This window comes from Thrips palmi, unplaced genomic scaffold (assembly GCF_012932325.1).
Source record: "Thrips palmi isolate BJ-2018 unplaced genomic scaffold, TpBJ-2018v1 HiC_scaffold_10, whole genome shotgun sequence".
Lineage (NCBI taxonomy): Eukaryota > Metazoa > Arthropoda > Insecta > Thysanoptera > Thripidae > Thrips > Thrips palmi.
In genome coordinates this window covers 5,629,369-5,647,185 of record NW_023144621.1, presented here as the reverse complement: position 1 = coordinate 5,647,185, position 17,817 = coordinate 5,629,369, and the positions used below count along the sequence as shown (strand labels likewise).

At 47.1% G+C, this 17,817-nt stretch overlaps 4 protein-coding genes across 11 annotated transcripts in view; 1 reads left to right on the top strand and 3 right to left on the bottom strand.

The window, feature by feature from the left end:
- LOC117650337 (calphotin-like) overlaps positions 1-5,745 on the bottom strand; it is a 55,377-nt gene extending 49,632 nt beyond the window's left edge. For both annotated transcript variants that reach the window (XM_034393702.1, XM_034393718.1), the window contains exon 1: positions 5,372-5,745. The gene's annotated coding sequence lies outside the window, so the exon portion shown is untranslated. The remainder of the gene's footprint in view (positions 1-5,371) is intronic.
- Positions 5,746-6,183: 438 nt separating this feature from the next.
- LOC117653899 (sphingosine-1-phosphate phosphatase 2-like) lies at positions 6,184-10,189 on the bottom strand. Of its 4 annotated transcripts, none has more exons than XM_034399925.1 (7): positions 9,696-9,894; positions 8,865-9,324; positions 8,609-8,769; positions 8,436-8,525; positions 8,168-8,343; positions 7,928-8,064; positions 6,184-7,845 (listed from the first exon to the last, which is right to left on the bottom strand). In XM_034399925.1, the coding sequence occupies exons 2-7, from the start codon at positions 9,304-9,306 to the stop codon at positions 7,565-7,567; spliced, it is 1,287 nt and encodes a 428-aa protein (XP_034255816.1). In that variant the 5' UTR covers positions 9,307-9,324; positions 9,696-9,894; the 3' UTR covers positions 6,184-7,564. The 4 variants fall into 4 exon arrangements, with proteins under 4 accessions (XP_034255816.1, XP_034255824.1, XP_034255797.1 ...); XM_034399933.1 differs by lacking the exon at positions 9,696-9,894 and adding an exon at positions 10,076-10,189 and having other exon boundaries at positions 7,565-7,845; XM_034399906.1 differs by lacking the exon at positions 9,696-9,894 and adding an exon at positions 9,932-10,065 and having other exon boundaries at positions 7,565-7,845.
- A 1,194-nt stretch (positions 10,190-11,383) lies between these two features.
- Positions 11,384-14,663, bottom strand: LOC117648237. Its single transcript, XM_034390638.1, has 3 exons — positions 14,308-14,663; positions 13,745-13,966; positions 11,384-13,668 (listed from the first exon to the last, which is right to left on the bottom strand). The coding sequence occupies exons 1-3, from the start codon at positions 14,387-14,389 to the stop codon at positions 13,496-13,498; spliced, it is 477 nt and encodes a 158-aa protein (XP_034246529.1). The 5' UTR covers positions 14,390-14,663; the 3' UTR covers positions 11,384-13,495.
- A 288-nt stretch (positions 14,664-14,951) lies between these two features.
- On the top strand, positions 14,952-17,817 carry LOC117648246 (elongin-C). Of its 4 annotated transcripts, none has more exons than XM_034390666.1 (4): positions 14,952-15,179; positions 15,894-15,935; positions 16,579-16,778; positions 16,876-17,817. In XM_034390666.1, exons 2-4 carry the CDS (start codon positions 15,921-15,923, stop codon positions 17,015-17,017), a joined length of 357 nt encoding a protein of 118 aa, XP_034246557.1. In that variant the 5' UTR covers positions 14,952-15,179; positions 15,894-15,920; the 3' UTR covers positions 17,018-17,817. The 4 variants fall into 4 exon arrangements, with proteins under 4 accessions (XP_034246557.1, XP_034246548.1, XP_034246568.1 ...); XM_034390657.1 differs by having other exon boundaries at positions 14,953-15,167; positions 15,891-15,935; XM_034390649.1 differs by having other exon boundaries at positions 14,956-15,167.

Below are 17,817 nucleotides of genomic sequence, written 5' to 3'. Positions count from 1 at the left end.
GGCTCCGTAATTAACATTGACACTCGGAGCACACTGTAAATTTTAATTTACAGCCGCGTCGCAAAAAAAGGGCCGAAAAAAAAGGGAGCCGAAGTACGACAACAGGCCGCCCGTTTCGGAATCAATTTACACTTATCGAGGACGTTAAACAGGTCCTGATTGGGCCGCGTTTTCCAGAGTAGTCGTTAGTATTCCGGGGCCGGCGGGCTGCGCCGGGCTACATGCCCGGCTGGACACCTTAATACGTCAAGGCAACTCGGAGTGCCGCGGAGTGCGGGGCAAGGGCCTCTTCCACCCACATGCTAATGCCCCCAAAGTGTGTGTACACTGTCGCAAGCACCGAAAAGCGCGGCGCCCCGCCGGGGCGCGAACCCGCGACCCGCGGTGCCAAAGTCGAGCGCTCTACCGCCTACGCCACCGCGGCGCCGCCAGCCCTTCACCCTTGACGCGTGGGCCGCCAAAGCCAAAACAAAGCGGCGCTGCAACTGGTGGCCTCTAGAGCGACACTCGAGACTGTCAAGCGCAGCGCGGCGCAGCGCAGCCTCTTCATCACGACCAGACAAACATGCAGAAAAAGAGTTCAAACAGGAGAGGCTCCGGGGCCGGGACCCTTGGGGGCCCTCGGGAGGTCCAAGGGGCGGGGCGCGGCGGGGCGGGGCGAGGCAGGCGGCCTTCATATCGTGCTTTATCAGTGCGCCAGCTCGTCACGCCCAGGCAGGCTGTGGCCAATCCAGGACTCTGCACGTGTGCGGCGCCGAGTCGCCTTTCATCGCTCTGTCTCTGTCGCACTCGTGGACGCGCCGCGCGGAGAGCGAGAGAGACAGGGACACCAAAATAAAAACTCGAGACGCGCGCCGTCGGCGTCGTCTTTCCGGACCGCCGATCCGCCGCGGTTGACACACAGTGGGCCAGAAGACCGGTGGTGGTGGTGGTGGTGGTCGGAATCCCGGACGCGATTTGAGCTCCAGTCGCAAAACAGGACTCGAACCGAATGTGTGACCCACCAGCGGATTCCTCGTTCGCAGAGCAATCCATTGTTGGGATCACACGTTCGGTTCGAGGCCCATTTAGCGACTCTGCTGCTCAACACGCGTCTTGACTTTTGGCCGCCTGCTGCGCCGGTCTTCTGGCCCACTGTGTGAGGCCAACAAGACACGGATCAAGTACACGCCACATCCGCTGCGACGCGCTGAGGACGCCGAGAAGGGCGTGACTGCCAGACGCACTCGGTCACGGCCGTCAGACTCGTCACAACGGTCCTAGGGGCGTCCACGGCCTCCACGACGCCCGGCCGATAACCGCCAGCCCACTCTGCCGAGGAATCCCCCAACCAAACGGCCCCAAAAGGCCAAAATAAAATCAAAACGAGGCCAACGACTTGGCCGGGATTAGAACCCGAGGCCGGCGATAACACGACTTTTACTGACTTTTTGGACCTCGCAGGCCAAGTGCGACAAGACGGCAACAATGGGCAGGCCACTGTTTTATGCCCCGAACGACCACCGCCATGATGACAATCATCCTCGTATCGGACGCACCATTCATCAACCGAAACTCGGATTCGATAAACCGAGGCTAGCGTCGCGCAGGGAGCGCAGGGCGGGGTAGCCTCGCGCAGGGTAACCCCGCCACATTCCGGCCCATCACCGGACCGATTCCGTCGCTCTCTCTCGCACTCGCGGGGCTTTAGGCGCGAGAGAGACAGGGCGCGTAGCAGCGCAGCACGGCGTCCACCTTTGTCCTTTGTATCGGTACGTACCGGCCGAGGCGGAGGCAAGGGCCGAGCGGACGGCCGGCTAGGATCGGGTGTCGGCCTACACTGTCAAGCGTTAGAATTAGTATTCGCGACGCGCCTCGCTTTGCGCGACTGCTTCCTTTTGAGTGCGGGGCTGCGCAAGGGGCTGCGGGGGCTCGTCAACCCAAGGGCCGTCCGCACACCATCACGATATGCAAATCACGCTCTCACGCACACGCACACACACACACAGCAGACGCAAGCCGCGGCAGCAGCATCCTGGAGGGAGGCAAGGCTGGAGAAATTTTCCTGGATAATTTTCACAACCAACCGTGACCAAATTTTCATTTTTTTGGGGAAGAATTCGAAAAATATTTTTGTAGGGAGAGTTATTTTTGCAAATTTACAAGCCAGTTTTATTGGTCCGTAACGCGCGGTGGGCCATGCTGGCCATGCTGGCGATGAAGCCTCTCTCCTCTCCCGGCTCCCCACAGCCCGACAGGCCCGGCCAGGCCCCGGCAGGGCAGGCGCGATGGCCAGTCATCACCCTTCCCCTCCCCCTATCGGCCCTGCCACGCCAGTGGCCCTGCCTGGACAGAACAGCTTTGTTCTCGCCGCAAATCCGGTCGTTGGGCTGCCAAACGCCCTCGCCTCCCCCCCCCCCCTCCTCGCTCTGCCCGTCTGACCAGAGCATCGCACTGGAGTCCATCTCTCCCTCCCCCCCCCCCCTCTTCCCTCTCCCGCACCGCCTCCGAGCCAAACGAGGGGCCAAAGACTCCGGAGCAACAAGCGCAACACTTCTAGAGCCACACAGTGGACCAGAAGACCGGTGGAGGCGGCCAAAACTCTAGACGCGTTTTGAACTCTAGGGTCGCTAAATGGGACTCGAACCGAATGTGTGACCCCATGGATTGCTCTCCTAACGAGGAACCCATTGGTGGGGTCACACGTTCGGTTCGAGTCCTATTTACCGACTCTGGCGCTCAAAACGCGTCTAGAATTTTGGCCGTCTTCTGGCCCACTGTGATCCGCGCAGATATTTACGACCGAGCCGAGATAAAAATCCTCACAAGCTGCGGTACATTAGTTCCTCTTTTTTCAAGGACACTTGTTTCAATTTATTTATCCCGAGGGCGAAAAAAAAACAAGTTTCGCGGTAAGACACGCGGAGCCACCAGAGGGAGAGAGCGAGAGAGACGGAGAAACTCGGCGGTTTCGAACGAGGCCCAGCTGGGGGCACAGCCACTGCACAGTCGGGATACACGGTCCGAGCCGCTTACAGAATAAACAAAGATGCCGCATGCGTGTGTGAGTGTGAGTGCAAGCGCGCATGTGTGATGGTTAGCATCCATTGCAGCCATCACCGCTCAACCCTACCGAAAAACTTAATCCGAAAAAAAAGAGCCAGCACATGAGTAGCAGTATGAGCTGCGAATGCATTACCATACTGTACATGAATTAGGAAATGCAACTCTGGATTCGACAAATGCACCATCTGCTATCACACCATGTGCACACCGTGCGGGGGAGGGTGTTCGAAACGCGGAAAAGTAAAATGTAAAGTTTGAATCCCATTTTCACACTGTGGCGCGCTGAGCCCTGCAGGCCGGTTCCCAACGGCGTCTCTCTCGCACGCGCACCACACGCCCCGCGAGTGCGAGAGAGACGGGTAGAGCCCCGGACGCCACTGTCACGTTATGACTCAACCCGAATAGGCGCACAGGCGGCCAAGCCGGGGTCTGCGAGGGTCGCCGACCCCGCCATGCCCGCCAGCCGCCATGCCCGCCAGGCCCGCCAGCGAGAAGGGGATGGTCTGGGGGTGGGCGCGGCAGGGCGTGGCACGGCCCTGCCCACTTGCAGTGCAGCCACGCCACGCCACGCCAGGGCGGAACATTCGCAGACACACCCCCGCCACGGCCCGCCTAGGCCCGCCCCTGGCGCGGTGCTGCCGTGCCATTCAGAAGAGTAGCTTCGTCGCGCTGTCTCTGTCGCACTCACGGGGCTCTCCACGAGGGTGCGAGAGAGACGCTGGCGCCACGAACCCTTGCAGACGTCCAAGGTGCGGCCCGGCCGAGGCCCGGCCCAGACAACACGACACCGGACCCTGTCACCCTGTCGGTGCGTGCGTGGTCCGCATACCACGGGGCCTGCGAGCCCCAACCCGACACGGCCTTGATAAGTCTGCAGACTGATTCCGAGAGTCGCCGCTGTCTCTCTCGCACTCACGGGGCGTCCCGTAAGGTGCGAGAGAGACAGAGCGACGAAGGCGACCCTCGGAATCAGTCTGCAGGCAGGAAGCTCGACTGACTGACTGGGCGATACCGCGGCGTACCGCGGCGCGTCGAGTCCTGCAGGCTGAGCCAGGCTCGATCCGTCTCTCTCGCACCCGCGGGGCGCTGCGTGGGGGCGCGAGAGAGACAGAGGGGCCAGGCCACGTCGGCCTGCTCGCACCGACAGTGTGGTGGTGCGGAGCGCACTCCATTCCGAGAGTAGAGCCGTCTCTCTCGCACGGCGACACAGTGCATGCGACGACACAGTGGCGTTACTCGTCGCGCCGCGACAAAGTCGCAAATTATTTTCCAGTGAGAAAAAGGGGGAAAGGGCACTCGAGAAGTGTTGCCCAGAGGTACACAGTGGCCAACGCAGCCCAGGCGCAGCGCGCAGCGAGCAGCCAAAGGGAATAATTGTGGGGCACTTGGCAGACAAAGAAGCGCAGGGCTGGGGCGGTACGGGCGGTACGCGCAGTCGCGGCGTGGCGGGGCAGGGCGGGGCGGGGCGGGGGGTGGCGAGGCGAGGCGAGGCGGGGGGTGGCGCCGCCCCGGAGCGCCACACCCACAAACCCACCAAACCCTGGCCAACACAATTCCGCACTTTCCGCTCCAGCGTCTGCACTGGACGCTTTTTAACGAAACTCTGCTTTATCCAGTGGAGATTTCGAAATCAAAAATCGAGCCAGTTCAAGAGTACGGCAAACAGGGGCCAGTGAAATCGAAGGGGCGCAAACAACAGTGGGGGGGGGGGGGAAGAATTAGACTACAGAAATGGAAGTGAGGTAGAGATCGTTAATGATCATTGTAGGATAGAAACGGTAACGAAAAAGGTTCTCTACCATCCTACAAACATAAACTGATTAAAGTGACAGAAACTGACGCATATATTTAGCCCACTCTCACAGCAGAAAATTGCTGCTTCAGACATTAAATGTTTTTTAAAAAAATATTAATATTTTTATCTACCCTTAGCTAATTTTTTTAGCAGGAAACTGGTGCGGATCCGATTGGGATGCGAACAGTCCGTACATTTCTCGGTTTCCCGGAGTTTCCCCTCGACAGAGCGGGACGGGGATGAGGAAACCAGTGCACCCACTTTCACTGAGGATTTTGGCGCTGCTGGCCGGGGCGCAGGAAAACCAACCAAAAGTCCGTGCTGGGTTTCCCACCTTCGGTTTCCAGAGCGGCGTGGGGAGCCGGTCGCCGGCTGCCCAGGCCAGACAGCCCCGAGCCCGAGCGCGAGCGCGGTCCTGGTGGCAGAGCTCCTTGCGAACACGCTGCCGGCACCCGCCGGCCGGCACAGGCCAGTCCTAACCCCCAAAACTCAAAACAACCACCGCCCGGCCCAGCACTGTGTCAAACTCACCGAATCAAGTCCTTAGGGGGAAAGTCCTGGACGAGAGCTTGCCTCGCCGAATCCGCCCGGTTAGCGGGAACACTCAGAAAAGGCGCAAGTTTGCACTGCGCTAAGGGGACGCCGGGCCGCTAGCGACTAACGGCTAACAGCATCCAACTTGCAGATCACTCCACTGTAAAAACCCGGCGCGCAGCTCAGCACTCGTCACTGGGCAGTGTTCACGCACTCCGACAACGTTCAAGGAAATTTAACAACAGCAACCCACGCACAACACGGCGGGACGCGACTGCTCCGGTCTGGCTGGCACGACTCAACTGAACTGAACACGAGTGGCGTGGCGGCGGCCGGCTCGCTCCCTACGCTCCTGCACTGCACTTGACAAAATGCCGGCTCCATGCTCCCCTCCCGCCCCCTCCGCCTCCCCTCCCTCCTTCCCGCGCCGCGAGCCGGCACGCCGACCAATCACAGGCCGCCTCTGGGCGGACGCGAGCACGGCTGCCAACCGACGAGTTTGAATTCAAACGCACGGGGCAAACCGGGGCGATAGCTCGGAAAAGCTCGGCGGAAAACGGGTGAAAACGCAGCAAGGGCCCGGGCAATCGCGCGGGAAGACTCCGCGAGTCACCAGATTGTGCAGAAACTGGATTATAAATAGAGGGTGTCGATACTCTCACCTCGAGAGACTCGGGCGGGCGGCTGGGCGTGGAGTATCGCCACGCGACCTAGAATCTCCCCAAGCAGGGTGTAATGAAAACTACATCTTGGAGCTCGATAATGGTGGATGGTGTGGCTACTCACTGGGTAAGGAAAACAAAACTGGCTTAACCATCTTGTATCAATTTTATTGATAGTTGTAAAGCATAATGAAAAGAACAAAAATAAAATATAATTTTGAACCAAACTTACAACTTTAAAAAGATCCATTACAATGTGAATTTTTAAGGCACTAAAGCAATGTTAATTTCAAACATGTAAAATTTGTAAAACATGCTACCTTTCTAAAAATCAATGACAACATTAAGTTAAAATTTCCTAAACTTACAAATGATCTGTAGATCATTACTGAGCAAAATACAGTTTACAGTCCTATGGAATGTATATAGGCTCCTTACACTATAGGCTTAAAGCTCATTAGATGGTGCAAAGCTTCATTTGAAAAGTAAAAACATTTTGGTGGACAAATTTGAACATAACTGGTCATATTAGATTAGGTTGCACATTAGAAGGAAGACAATTGTGTTAAGTAATCTAACAGACTAAATACATGTAGAGTGAATGCTTCAAACTTTTATAAATCCTAAAGACAAAAAAAATGTCTTAGAATAAAAACAACTTAGAATGAGTTTGCCTTAAATATTTGTGCATCTTACAACTAACAAATTTGAGAAGTAATGATGACTGTTAATAGTGATATTGCATAGCTTATCTTTTGACTAAGACTAGACCAGCATATGCCTTCAATTGAACACATTGTACGATAAAGCTGCGACAAGTAGTAGGACAGGAAAGTGTTATTTTTTTCTCAGCACACTCAGATCTTCTTACTTGCATAAGTGGATAGTACCAAAAGACTATAATTAGAACCTTGACAAAGAATCATTATTTTTAAAGCATCAACAATAAGTTCTTCCATAAGTTTTTGCATTCAACTTGCAAAATAGAAACTGCAATATGAATATATTCAACACTACAGCTTCAAATAAACTTTGAACCAAGATAACAAAAAAACACAGGGAGTGAAAACAAAAATAAAAGGAAAGAAAAATTCATGCTTTTTCTTTTAAGGTTTTGAAATTCACAGGAACTCTAAAGGCATAATTTTGATTGTCATTATCACAAGAGCGCAAAGCACCAATTACATAACACAACAAGCCATAAAAAAACATTTCCTATTGCAGGGAATGTACCATTGGAATGGTAGACACTGTTTCTCTCAAAGAGAGTGGCAAGAATAAATTATACAGGTACACTGTGGTTAATCTCTTAGTAAAGATATTCTTTCCAGTGAGATAGTCATCTGCAGTTGCCTTTGAATTGAAGATATTTTCCTTTCTAGATCCCCAAATAACAGTTGGTTTGGAAACAAATTTTGACATTGTGTCTGAAACATTTCTTTCACTTAAGTACTTCATGTACCTTCCAGAAAAGTACCTAGTTTTAAGAATACTGACAACTGCTTTAGGTAGAGAGCAAATCAGCAGGTCACATTTCAGTATAAAATGTTGGTCTTGCTATACCCAAAAGGCGGAACACACTTGGCATTAAATACGTGGTGTTAAAGCCAACTAGAACAGATGTAATAAATTTGTAACTTAATTCAACAATATTTTTTTGATGGTTGTGGACGGAGTAGCACTGTTTCTTGATGTCACTGGCATTCAGTCTTAGGAGAGCACATATAGTAGCATAAGACGCCCACTTACACCACGCTCTGGTGGCTAAGACACAGCTTAATCCAATCACAGTTCTTAAAATGCCCAAACCTGTTGAGTAAATCAGGATTAGGACTATTGTACATGAGTGGTACAACTAGTGATAAGATGAGTCTTAAAATGAAGAACATACCCATCATTTCAAACGAGGGCCACAAAATTGCATACGGAGGTGGAGTAGAAGGCTCTCTCATTATTCCAAGTTGAAAGTTTGTCCAGGAACCAATATGAACACCAGCAGTTACACTCAATATCATAGCAGTGTCTCCTCTGCAGGATTGAAGGGAAAAAAAATTATTATTGAAGCACAGCTACCTAGCAAATTAAAAGACAAAACAAGAAGTGTTGCAAATACTATATGTTTGAAAATTACCTGGTCGGAGTCCAGCGATCACCTCTGCGAGGGTAGAAAACAACCATGGCGATAGACACAACTAAGAGTATGATTGGTGACCATCGCCAAGTCAATAAAGTGTAATCCAAGTGATCAACCAGAGGAATCAATGGGATTAACAAGGCAATGGACAAGCCCAGTCCAGCCACAATGTCCTGGTAAACAATTCAACATAAATGAGCCAAGATAGATAAAAACAGCATTGACCCTTTGGAATTAATTAACATGATGATCATTGGTCACTCACCAATACGGTATGCATTCCAAGATAAACTCGACTAACACAGATTAAACTGCACCATAGAAAAGCAATAATGACACCTACTGCAACTGGATACTGTGAAAGAAAATGTAGGTGTTAAAGTTTACAAAGGTGTGAACTATACAAATAAATTACAACTACAGTGATCAAATTCCTACCTGATATCGATCCATAGTGTACAAAAGAACAGAGAAAGGGATGGATACAGCTACCATTGCATGAGTTGATGGCATTCCATATTCAAGCGCCCACTTCTTCTGCAAACGCATAGCAGGATACCCAGGGCGGGGCCAGCAAACCAAATCTTTGATACCCTGACCTAAATTAAAAAGACAAAGTTCAGAAAAAAATCAAGTCAAGAATATTTGTAAGGATTTGAAATTTATCAAAAAAGAAATTTTAAGGAGAATTTACCAATATACATGTTAATGCACCATACAAGAACCATGCGACGGCCAACTGCGCCATCAACGTTCCAAAACCAAAAAGGAATGAAAGTGGCATAAAACAATTCATCTCCAAGAGCAGTTCCAAGTGTAAACAGGTAAAACCAGAATTTGTTGTTGATTCTAAAGCCACAAGCTTCTGAATCCACATCAGATGAGAAATTGTCTTCGGAGTCACTATCCTCTTCGCTGATTGCAGTAGCTGTTGGTTGCTCTTGAACTTCAGGAGCTCCATTTTTCACATTTCTTTTATGAACAGTGCTATCAGAACCATTGGCTTGAACGGATGTCTTGAGAACTTCAGTAGTCTGTTTCGAGGGTGTCACCCTTTCAACACCAAAGTACGCTTGAACTTCTGCCACAAGGGCAGGGTCTTTCAAATGTTCGATCACAGTACTAAGGACACCCATGATGTCTGCTGGAAGTAGCTGAAAAAAAATTGAAAGGTTCCATTTAATATTTCAATGGTGCAGGCTTCTCATCAGACCATTTCTGGGAGTTTGCAAACCGAAAGAAATGTCAGTTTGCCAATGGTGTACAACTTGAACATGACAATAAATTTTGCACCAATATTAGAAGTTCAATAATACCGCGGTAAAAACCGGAGCATCCCTACCAAATCATATTTGAAGATATAATTTTTGACTCTTTACATAAGAGTTAAGGAAACAAACCTCCAATGTCCATAACCCTTAAGTCGTCGAGTCAAGTGATTCATTTGGATCGAAATATTCACAAACACAAATGGAACTGATTATCTCCGTACACATAAAATTCATTTGAACATTTTCTCCCTTACCTAAATTACCCGTCAAACCTTGCGAAACACGACTAAACAAATTTATGTTCAGATAGCAGACAACCCCTTGGACAGCGCCATTGCCAATTTTGAACGAGAGACTGGCGCGCCCCTGCCGGCAAACTCGTGAACCACACGTGAACCCGCGAAACTCTGACCCCGCTCCACCGTGGAATGACCGTGACTGACTGAGCGAGCGCAAGGCGAGCGTCTCGGGAGAGCAGACGCTACTTTACCTCGGGGGAAAGTGTCACTCCGAGGGAAGTGTCGAGCACACTGCAATCTACCGGCTCATGGCGTGAGCGGCGTGAGCGCGGGGACCGAAATGTACAGTCGCCTTCGTGCAGGTGCGCTGGTGGCGTTCGTGCCAGAGTACGTACCGGCCTCGCTTAATCTGAGCCCAATCAGTAAGCACACACGTGGCAGCACACTGGTACACTGGTACAGCCGCTGTGTAGCGGCCCTGCGACCCTGCAGTCGGCGTCGAAGGCACCAGTCGAACTGGAGACCGATCCAGAAAGTCCCTTTTCGTCGCTCTGTCACTTTCGCGTCTTTGCAGCGCGGCCCATGAGTGCGACAGAGACAGAGCGACGAAAACAGCTCTCAGAATCAGTCTGCTGGCCACTCAAACCCATTGACCCAACGGGTGACCCCATTGCTTCTGTTTGCGTCTCTGTGACCGCGTGACCGCCTGCGTAGAGCCCTACATCCCCTTGAGGCTCTACGCTTGCGGAGTCCGCGGTAGGCAACCGTTCGTACGCGGTAGCGCAGTGTTGCCTACCTCGCGGGCAGGCGTGGCCCTTGGACTTCCCTAAGTGTTGGCGCAAACACTGCAGCACGGGGACAAGGCGTCCTTCCCCGAGACGCGCAAGTTGCCATGGGGATCGGTCGACCAAACAGGACACACTACTAAATGTTGACGTTTCTCCTTAGCGCTCGCAGCAGAGCGATTATCCCGCACAGTGTTTCGTTGCTCTGCCTCTCTCTCTCTCTCTCGCACCCCTGCGTAACTGCACATGAGTGCGAGAGAGACAGAGCGACAAAAGCACTGTTGGTTGGATCCAGCCTGCTGGTGGCTCGCTCGCAGCACTATCAGTGTGCAAGAGGATGCGATTCGAGAGGTGTACTCTGACCGGTGCCAGGTGGGCCGCTTTTTTACTTTCGGCCACTTTCGGCACTGTCCTACGCAGCAGGCTGATTCCGAGAGTCGCTCTGTCTCCCTTGCACTCATGGGGCGTCCCGTGTAGGTGCGAGAGAGACAGAGCGACCAAAACGACTCTCGGAATGAGTCGCAGGCGTCGCAGGTGGGCTAGCGGGGTCCTTGGGGTGACCCTTTGACACCTGTGTAGCAGACAGTAGACGCAGTTTGGTTTCGGTTTATCGAGCGCACAGCGCACCGACCCGACGCCAGACAGCGTGCCCTTGTTGTTTTGCGGTACGGAAAGCTCACGGGACGAGGCCGCGGGACTCCACCAGAAGGCTGACTCCGAAGCAGCGCTTCCGACGACCCATCTCATCTCCCTTGCACCCATAGATGGATGGCAGTCAGTGGTGCCGCGTGTCCAAAAACCAGCGAGCCTAGCGGCGGGACAGATCGCAATCTCAGGACCAGCGATGATTGGGAGGCTCGCATCGCTACGAGTACGCAGCTGAATAAATGGGGCAGTGGCCAAAGACTGTCTACAAAATTCCAGTTAAATTTGCCTTTATTTAAAATTTACAAAAAAAAGAAAAAAGTTTCAAATTATGTAACAATAATAAATGAGACTGTAAAGTTTTATAAAAAACATGAATAGCCACAGAGCATGGTTCAAGTTGCAGGTCCTTCATAAGCACTTTAGGTCTAAATTTTATCCATGCATAATATCGTGCATGCAGTTAAAAATACATAAAATTCACAATACATAATATTTTTCTTGTAGAAATATCAAATATGACACAGGTCAGGAATAAAGCAAACGTCATAATGGTACTAATAGTAATCCCTCCGAAATAACAAGCACAAGTCAAATTGAGTTTCATTCTCTCTACACCAGAGCCACTTAAAAGTTGCTAGCACAGGAGCAGGTAACATTTACTGATATGCAGATGATAATCAATGAATTAAATGGGCAAGACAAACAGAATTCCTAAAAAAAGCGAGCATGTCAAGAGATTAGCAAAACCACAATTATCACCCAAGACGAGCCACAATCTGAAAATTTGTGTGTGAGAAAGATGACCCTCTAATTATGCGTAATTACATTAAAAGTCTAACAACAACCTTTAGTTCAAATTTCTAACTTCTCAAAGAGACGACATATACCCTCACCATCTTCATTTTCTCCACCTTCTTTGAGATCAGTTCACAAACAAAAAACCCTCAAACATACAAGCCATTTAATAGTAACATTAACAAATTATTCAGTCGGTTGTACATGACAATACTCAAAGATTCATGTCTTAATTTGTGCCATTAGCTTGTGTAACAGAATGACAAGCGTGTGAAATGCGGCACTGACACTAAAACAGTACGACTACAAGATGTACAACAACTGTACCTCTAGATGGTGACCAAGGAACTACACAAAACCCCCTCATGAAATGCCAATGTTATTCTGACAAGTTGGAACTAAACATTCCCAGATTAGGGGCAAGTTAGCAAACATTTCAAATTTGAAAACAATATGGAATGACAACAGCACAGCCCATAGCCCCTCCAGCTGCTGGACCCTCAAGTTTTGACTCTTATGCCATTGAGGGATACTTGACCAACATTGCTTTGGAATACAATTCTCACAACAGTTGTCTAAAAAAAAAAAAAAAAGAAAAAAAAAGAACAACCCCATTATGTAATTCATAGCTAACATAAACACAACCTAACAAAATTAAAATCACTTGTAGTAGGAGGTTAAAACACCAGCGCAACAACAACAATTACTTCAAGTTTACTCCAAGTACCTCAAAGGAATTATTTTTGTTTGCAAATATATTCCAAGATCACAAATAAGAACATAATACCACCATCTGTAAATATTTTCTGACATGCAAAAGCAGATAGTGCAAATACTATTTGACTAGGAAAGATTTATCTTCATATATAAATAATTATCAATATGTACAATCAATCTACGCATGAACAGAACAATGGAAATCAGGAAACTTTACACAAATCACGATTCGTCCCAATCTAGTGGATGGTTCATCGATCAAAACCTTTAGAGTTTATTATAGGGAGAAATCTGAAGGCCATACAAAACAGTGTCGAATGAACTAAGGAAATTTTATGTACACTTAAGGTTATACCCTGCTAACTACAGTTACAAAACCCAAGAAACTGGGAGTATTAAAGTAGTTGCATCTATCTTCATGCATGAAATGTACAAACAATAACAATCTGGGGAAGACCTACACTTTGTTACTGTACAATGTGTAAAGATTCAGATTTGGGAGACCACATAAATTTTATACTACACAATGATTATCACACTATGCTTTCTTCAATAACTATGCACTTGTCAGGAGTATGTCAGAAAACAATAATAAAAGATATCTTTAATGACAAACGGGGTTGCCATCTGTCACAGGTTGGTATTTAAATGCCTTAAAATCACTGAAGACATGCAAGTTTAAAACTTGAACAGTGAAATGACTATCATAGGTCCAGAGTAAATCCTGGACTAGAGAAGATCATGGTGATAAGATCTCAAAGTATTTCAGTGTATTTAGGCTTTATATCACTCAATAATATAGATTTGACTTCATGAACCCTATGAAATATGCATGATACCACACATAGATTGACACGAGTCAAAGATATTTTATGCAATCGGAGGATCATCATCTAAGTCACCACCAACAAGAGCCGTATCGTAGTGCCGGATTCTTGGCTGTCTCAAGCGATCAAGCCATCCATTACGGCGACCTAAAACAACCAGCACTGCTAACCCAACAAAGAGAAGAGGAACAAGAATTCCAGCTGTAATCCCAGCCGCTGAAAAAAAAAAAAAAACTGTGTTTTAAAAATTTAAAGTACGAACAGTAAAAATAAAATAAAGTGATGAACTCACAAGAAGACGACGACTTGGTGTCGGAGTTGACTTGAGCGGGTGTAGGTAGCTGAGGATGAGGTTTTAGAGGGATGCAGTAACCATCCTTATTTCTCTTGTGGTTCTTAAGACAGACACATAATCCATTTGGAGAGCCACCTTCGGTTGAATTAGCAGGGTGTTGTATTTCACAAGTTTCTCCAACAACACATTGATCGAGTACTGCAGAGAAGCATGGTCGAGCTGGAAGAGAACCAATTGCAGTTAGTGGTCAATGGACAACTTGAGCGGTGACAAACAAAAATGTTCGGATAAAAGAATTAAGATATCGTGTGATAAGTAAACTGACACCAACATTAACTGAACAATACAGAAAGAAAAAAGAGTTTCGTTCGGTACATGATTTGAAAAATCACAAAGTTGTTTTAGCAAGAATGAAAGCCTATTATAAATCCTGGATTAGTGATGTTAGAGTCACTTTCGGAACCTAACCTATTCGTATGCTGTCGACTCGGTCATACATCCATCTCTCTATGACTAAAGGATGCACTTAGGCACGAAGACCCTGTCCTGCCAAAACTCACCTTTGAATTCACTACACTGGACTAGAAGTACGAAGGTCAGGAGGCCCACAGCGGTGCAAACGACTTTGGTGTGACAACTCATTTTGGAACCGCTCCGTCACTTAATTCAGCAGCCGAAAGGATGACAAGAGTCTTTACATCCTTTGCTTAAAAAGTCAATGCACAATGGAAACAAACAGCGAAGTCAAAAAATTCCGGCGTATGATCTTGAGCTGCTGGCAATCAATTCAAGTCGTTGAAGAAATGATAAGACGACTACTGAATAAATAAATTCACAATATCATCCAAAATTCATCCATTCGTCACAACACAACAGACAACAGATTAAGGTATGAAAAGCAAAACGCCCCTTTCTTGCAACTAGTCTCGCTTCACGCCCATTTCAACGAACTGCAATATGAATCTGGATCCAGGAGGATCTGCTGCCACTACAAGCAAAACTCAATAATGGCAGTAATTAAATTGCGTTCTAATACAACATCATCATTTGATAAAATATTTTAATGAAAATTCCTTGCAGTTTTTGGACGTGAACAAGTGCTAAGAAAAGTGTGAAAGGAGTTCGTGGAATTCATTCGCAGCAGTTGGCTAGATTTCAAAGGGACGATTCGCTGCCAACATGACAACAATTAAAGCACAACACATCACCTCACATTACGTCAATCATGAATTTATTGGGCAGTGTTAATGCTGCTTAGTCCAAACTCAGTAATGGGCGAGTGCTGAAGCCCCTTCTTTCATTCGACTTTTTTTTCGCTCCTGAAAGCCTTCTGTATCACATTTGTTTTTTTCGTTGTAGGCTTAAGCCTGCGCTTTATCAACAAACTCCCTGCAACACTAGACAGCTAAGTCTTAAATCGGTACGTTTTGCTGTAAGTTGGTCTTTTGAGGGCGATTTACTGCTTTTACACTTGTTTGAATTTAATTTTGATCCTCCTGCCTGATCCTTTTGTGAGAATTTTGGTGAAATGGCTGTTAAAAATTGCCGTGAAATCTATCATTGATCCTACCATTCTGTCCTACTAGTCGGTTTTTTGGTTATGTGCTCTGTCTGCACCAAGTACGAATTTTCAAATTACTGCACTGTCGTTTTTCTTTGTCAGTCTTCATTTCCTTTGACGGATTCTGCAACCCTGTGCTGTGTTTTCTGTACCCGGGCCGCGTGCTTTGTCACTTGACTCATTTCAGTCTTGACACAGTCTGTCAATGAATATGCAAAATCATGTACTTGTTTTTGCATCCGCATTGTCGTGAAAGTTATAAATTTGTTTCTCATGATCTCAGCTTCTTAATCCAACATTACGATATTCTGCTCAACCTCATGAAATCGTAACTCTGTTGTGCTTGTGATCCTACGTCTTGAGTCCAAGATCTTGCCTACATTGTTTTTGTCACCTTTCTGCTTAATTTTTTGCTGTATTAAATCATTGAATTGCAGTCAAATTAGTCGGCCTTGCGTTCTGTCATACTTGAGAGCCAAATGTTATATCATTTGCTTTGTTTCTATGTGAGTGCTATGCTACTGCAGGCCACCAACATAACATTAACCCCTAATCAGCTTCCAAATTTACATTTTGTTTCAGCAGGTGTTACACATTAGCGCTTTAATCATCATGGATGAATCAAAGGTAACTCTCCAAAGCCTGTACAAAACTTCTTAACAATTGGGCTAGTTATCAATTCATGCCTGTGAACGTGTTGATTACCCTCCAATGGAAATGAATACCCTGTTTCTGGTTGATTTCTATATTGTAGGACACCCTATCACTTGTTCCCAATGATGCCCAAGTCGATGATGCTCAAGATGTTAACCTGTCCATAAATCTAGAGACTGCTCTCTTGGGGCAAGACAATGTTGACGTCAGCCCCGACAGTGGTGACCGGGGTGACCCCCTTGGCCCTCCTCCCGACCCCCTGGCTCCCCCTCTCATATCGGGTTCCCTGCATGCCTCGGAAGTTTTGGTTGGTGGTGAGGACATCAAGTCCACAGCACAGTCCCTTGATGTTAGCCAAGCTGAACCAGAGCAAAAGGAAGACGAGCTGGCAGCCCCACGTCAGAGTGGTGATTCTGGTGCTGCCCAAAGTGGCTCTCATAAGTTGTCATCGGGAGAAGACAAGCTCTCTGATGCAACTGCTGACATGATGGTTAATGCCCCCATTCATTACCCTCATACTACACGTTTCCAATATTTTCAACTCCTGTCATCTTTCATATACTTAAGGTTTTCTTTTTCTTATGTGTAAACAATCTTTGTATCTCAAAAATTGCAGGTTGAAGAAATGGACGAGAAAATTTATGGCGGATGCGAGGGCCCTAATGCCATGTATGTGAAGCTTATATCGTCAGACGGACATGAATTTATTGTAAAGAGAGAGCATGCTCTCACTTCTGGAACCATCAAAGCTATGCTCAGTGGACCTGGTCAATTTGCTGAAAATGAGACAAATGAGGTCAATTTCAGGGAAATTCCGTAAGTAAAAATGGTCTTACTTTTGCTAATGTGTGTCAGAATTTTAGTAATGTCATTTGTTTCTGAAAATTTTTAACTAATTGATTTTGTTTTACAGGTCACATGTTCTTCAAAAAGTCTGCATGTACTTCACCTACAAGATACGTTACACAAACAGCTCAACAGAAATTCCTGAATTCAATATTGCTCCAGAGATTGCCCTAGAACTGCTCATGGCAGCTAATTTCTTGGATTGCTAAGAACTATTAATGGAACTTTCCTGCCAAATTTTGTATGACCATTCTCACTATCCCTGGCTTATTTCATAATGTTTTACTTTTCATCAAAAGAAGCTTGATATGCCTCAGTGTCAAAGCAAAGAGGTTGAATATGTGGCAGTGTTAAGTAATAGTCTCAAAGCAGACATCCCCAACTGTTAGCCTGAGACACAATGAAAAAGGCGGGCAAAATTCAGTGTTTTACAATTTTTTTGATAACCTGCATTCCTGTAGGGTGAACATTCTATGTGTTTGGGATATTTAGTCTTACTTCATCTGAGTGTGCCCTTTCTGTCTCTTGTCATTGATGACAAATTTTTACTTCATAACTCCTTGAATTAAAATCTGCCTTGTGTCCTGGAGTCTCATTTGAGTTATGAATGTGTTGTCCTTTGTACTGTCCTATAGCTTACTGTGAGTCCATCTGAATTGCTTCAACTTTCTTATTCCGTTCTTTTCAAAAGCATGTCAGAAATCATCTGATGCATTTTATTGAACATTTTTAAAAAAATTAAAAATCTCTGTATGAGTGTTTTGTGTGTGCACGGGTTTGTGTGTATATACGACCAGTCTTGGTAATATTTATATGTATGGTGATCTTTGTTTCAGTTTTAAGAACATCTCTCATTTGTGTTGACTTTGTGTTCATCCATGTTCGCTGAGAAAAGTGTTAAAGCCTTACACAGCTGAACAAGTCATGTATTTTTGTAACACAGGGGTCTACTAAGCTAAATCTGTGATTAAAGCCATGAGTAAATAAACAAATCTCTCAAGCCCTAAAA

Excerpts from the sequence above, each read along its gene's own strand:
- LOC117653899 (XM_034399933.1), bottom strand. The coding sequence starts at position 9,306 with ATGGGTGTCCTTAGTACTGTGATCGAACATTTGAAAGACCCTGCCCTT. Across the intron at positions 8,770-8,864 it reads GTGCATTAACATGTATATTG|GTCAGGGTATCAAAGATTTG; the intron begins GTAAATTCTCCT and ends TTTTTAATTTAG. Across the intron at positions 8,344-8,435 it reads TTGGAATGCATACCGTATTG|GACATTGTGGCTGGACTGGG; the intron begins GTGAGTGACCAA and ends ATTGTTTACCAG.
- LOC117648237 (XM_034390638.1), bottom strand. The coding sequence starts at position 14,389 with ATGAGTTGTCACACCAAAGTCGTTTGCACCGCTGTGGGCCTCCTGACC. Across the intron at positions 13,967-14,307 it reads CCAGTGTAGTGAATTCAAAG|CTCGACCATGCTTCTCTGCA; the intron begins GTGAGTTTTGGC and ends GTTCTCTTCCAG. Across the intron at positions 13,669-13,744 it reads CACCAAGTCGTCGTCTTCTT|CGGCTGGGATTACAGCTGGA; the intron begins GTGAGTTCATCA and ends TTTTTTTTTCAG.
- LOC117648246 (XM_034390666.1), top strand. Across the intron at positions 16,779-16,875 it reads GTCAATTTCAGGGAAATTCC|GTCACATGTTCTTCAAAAAG; the intron begins GTAAGTAAAAAT and ends TTTGTTTTACAG.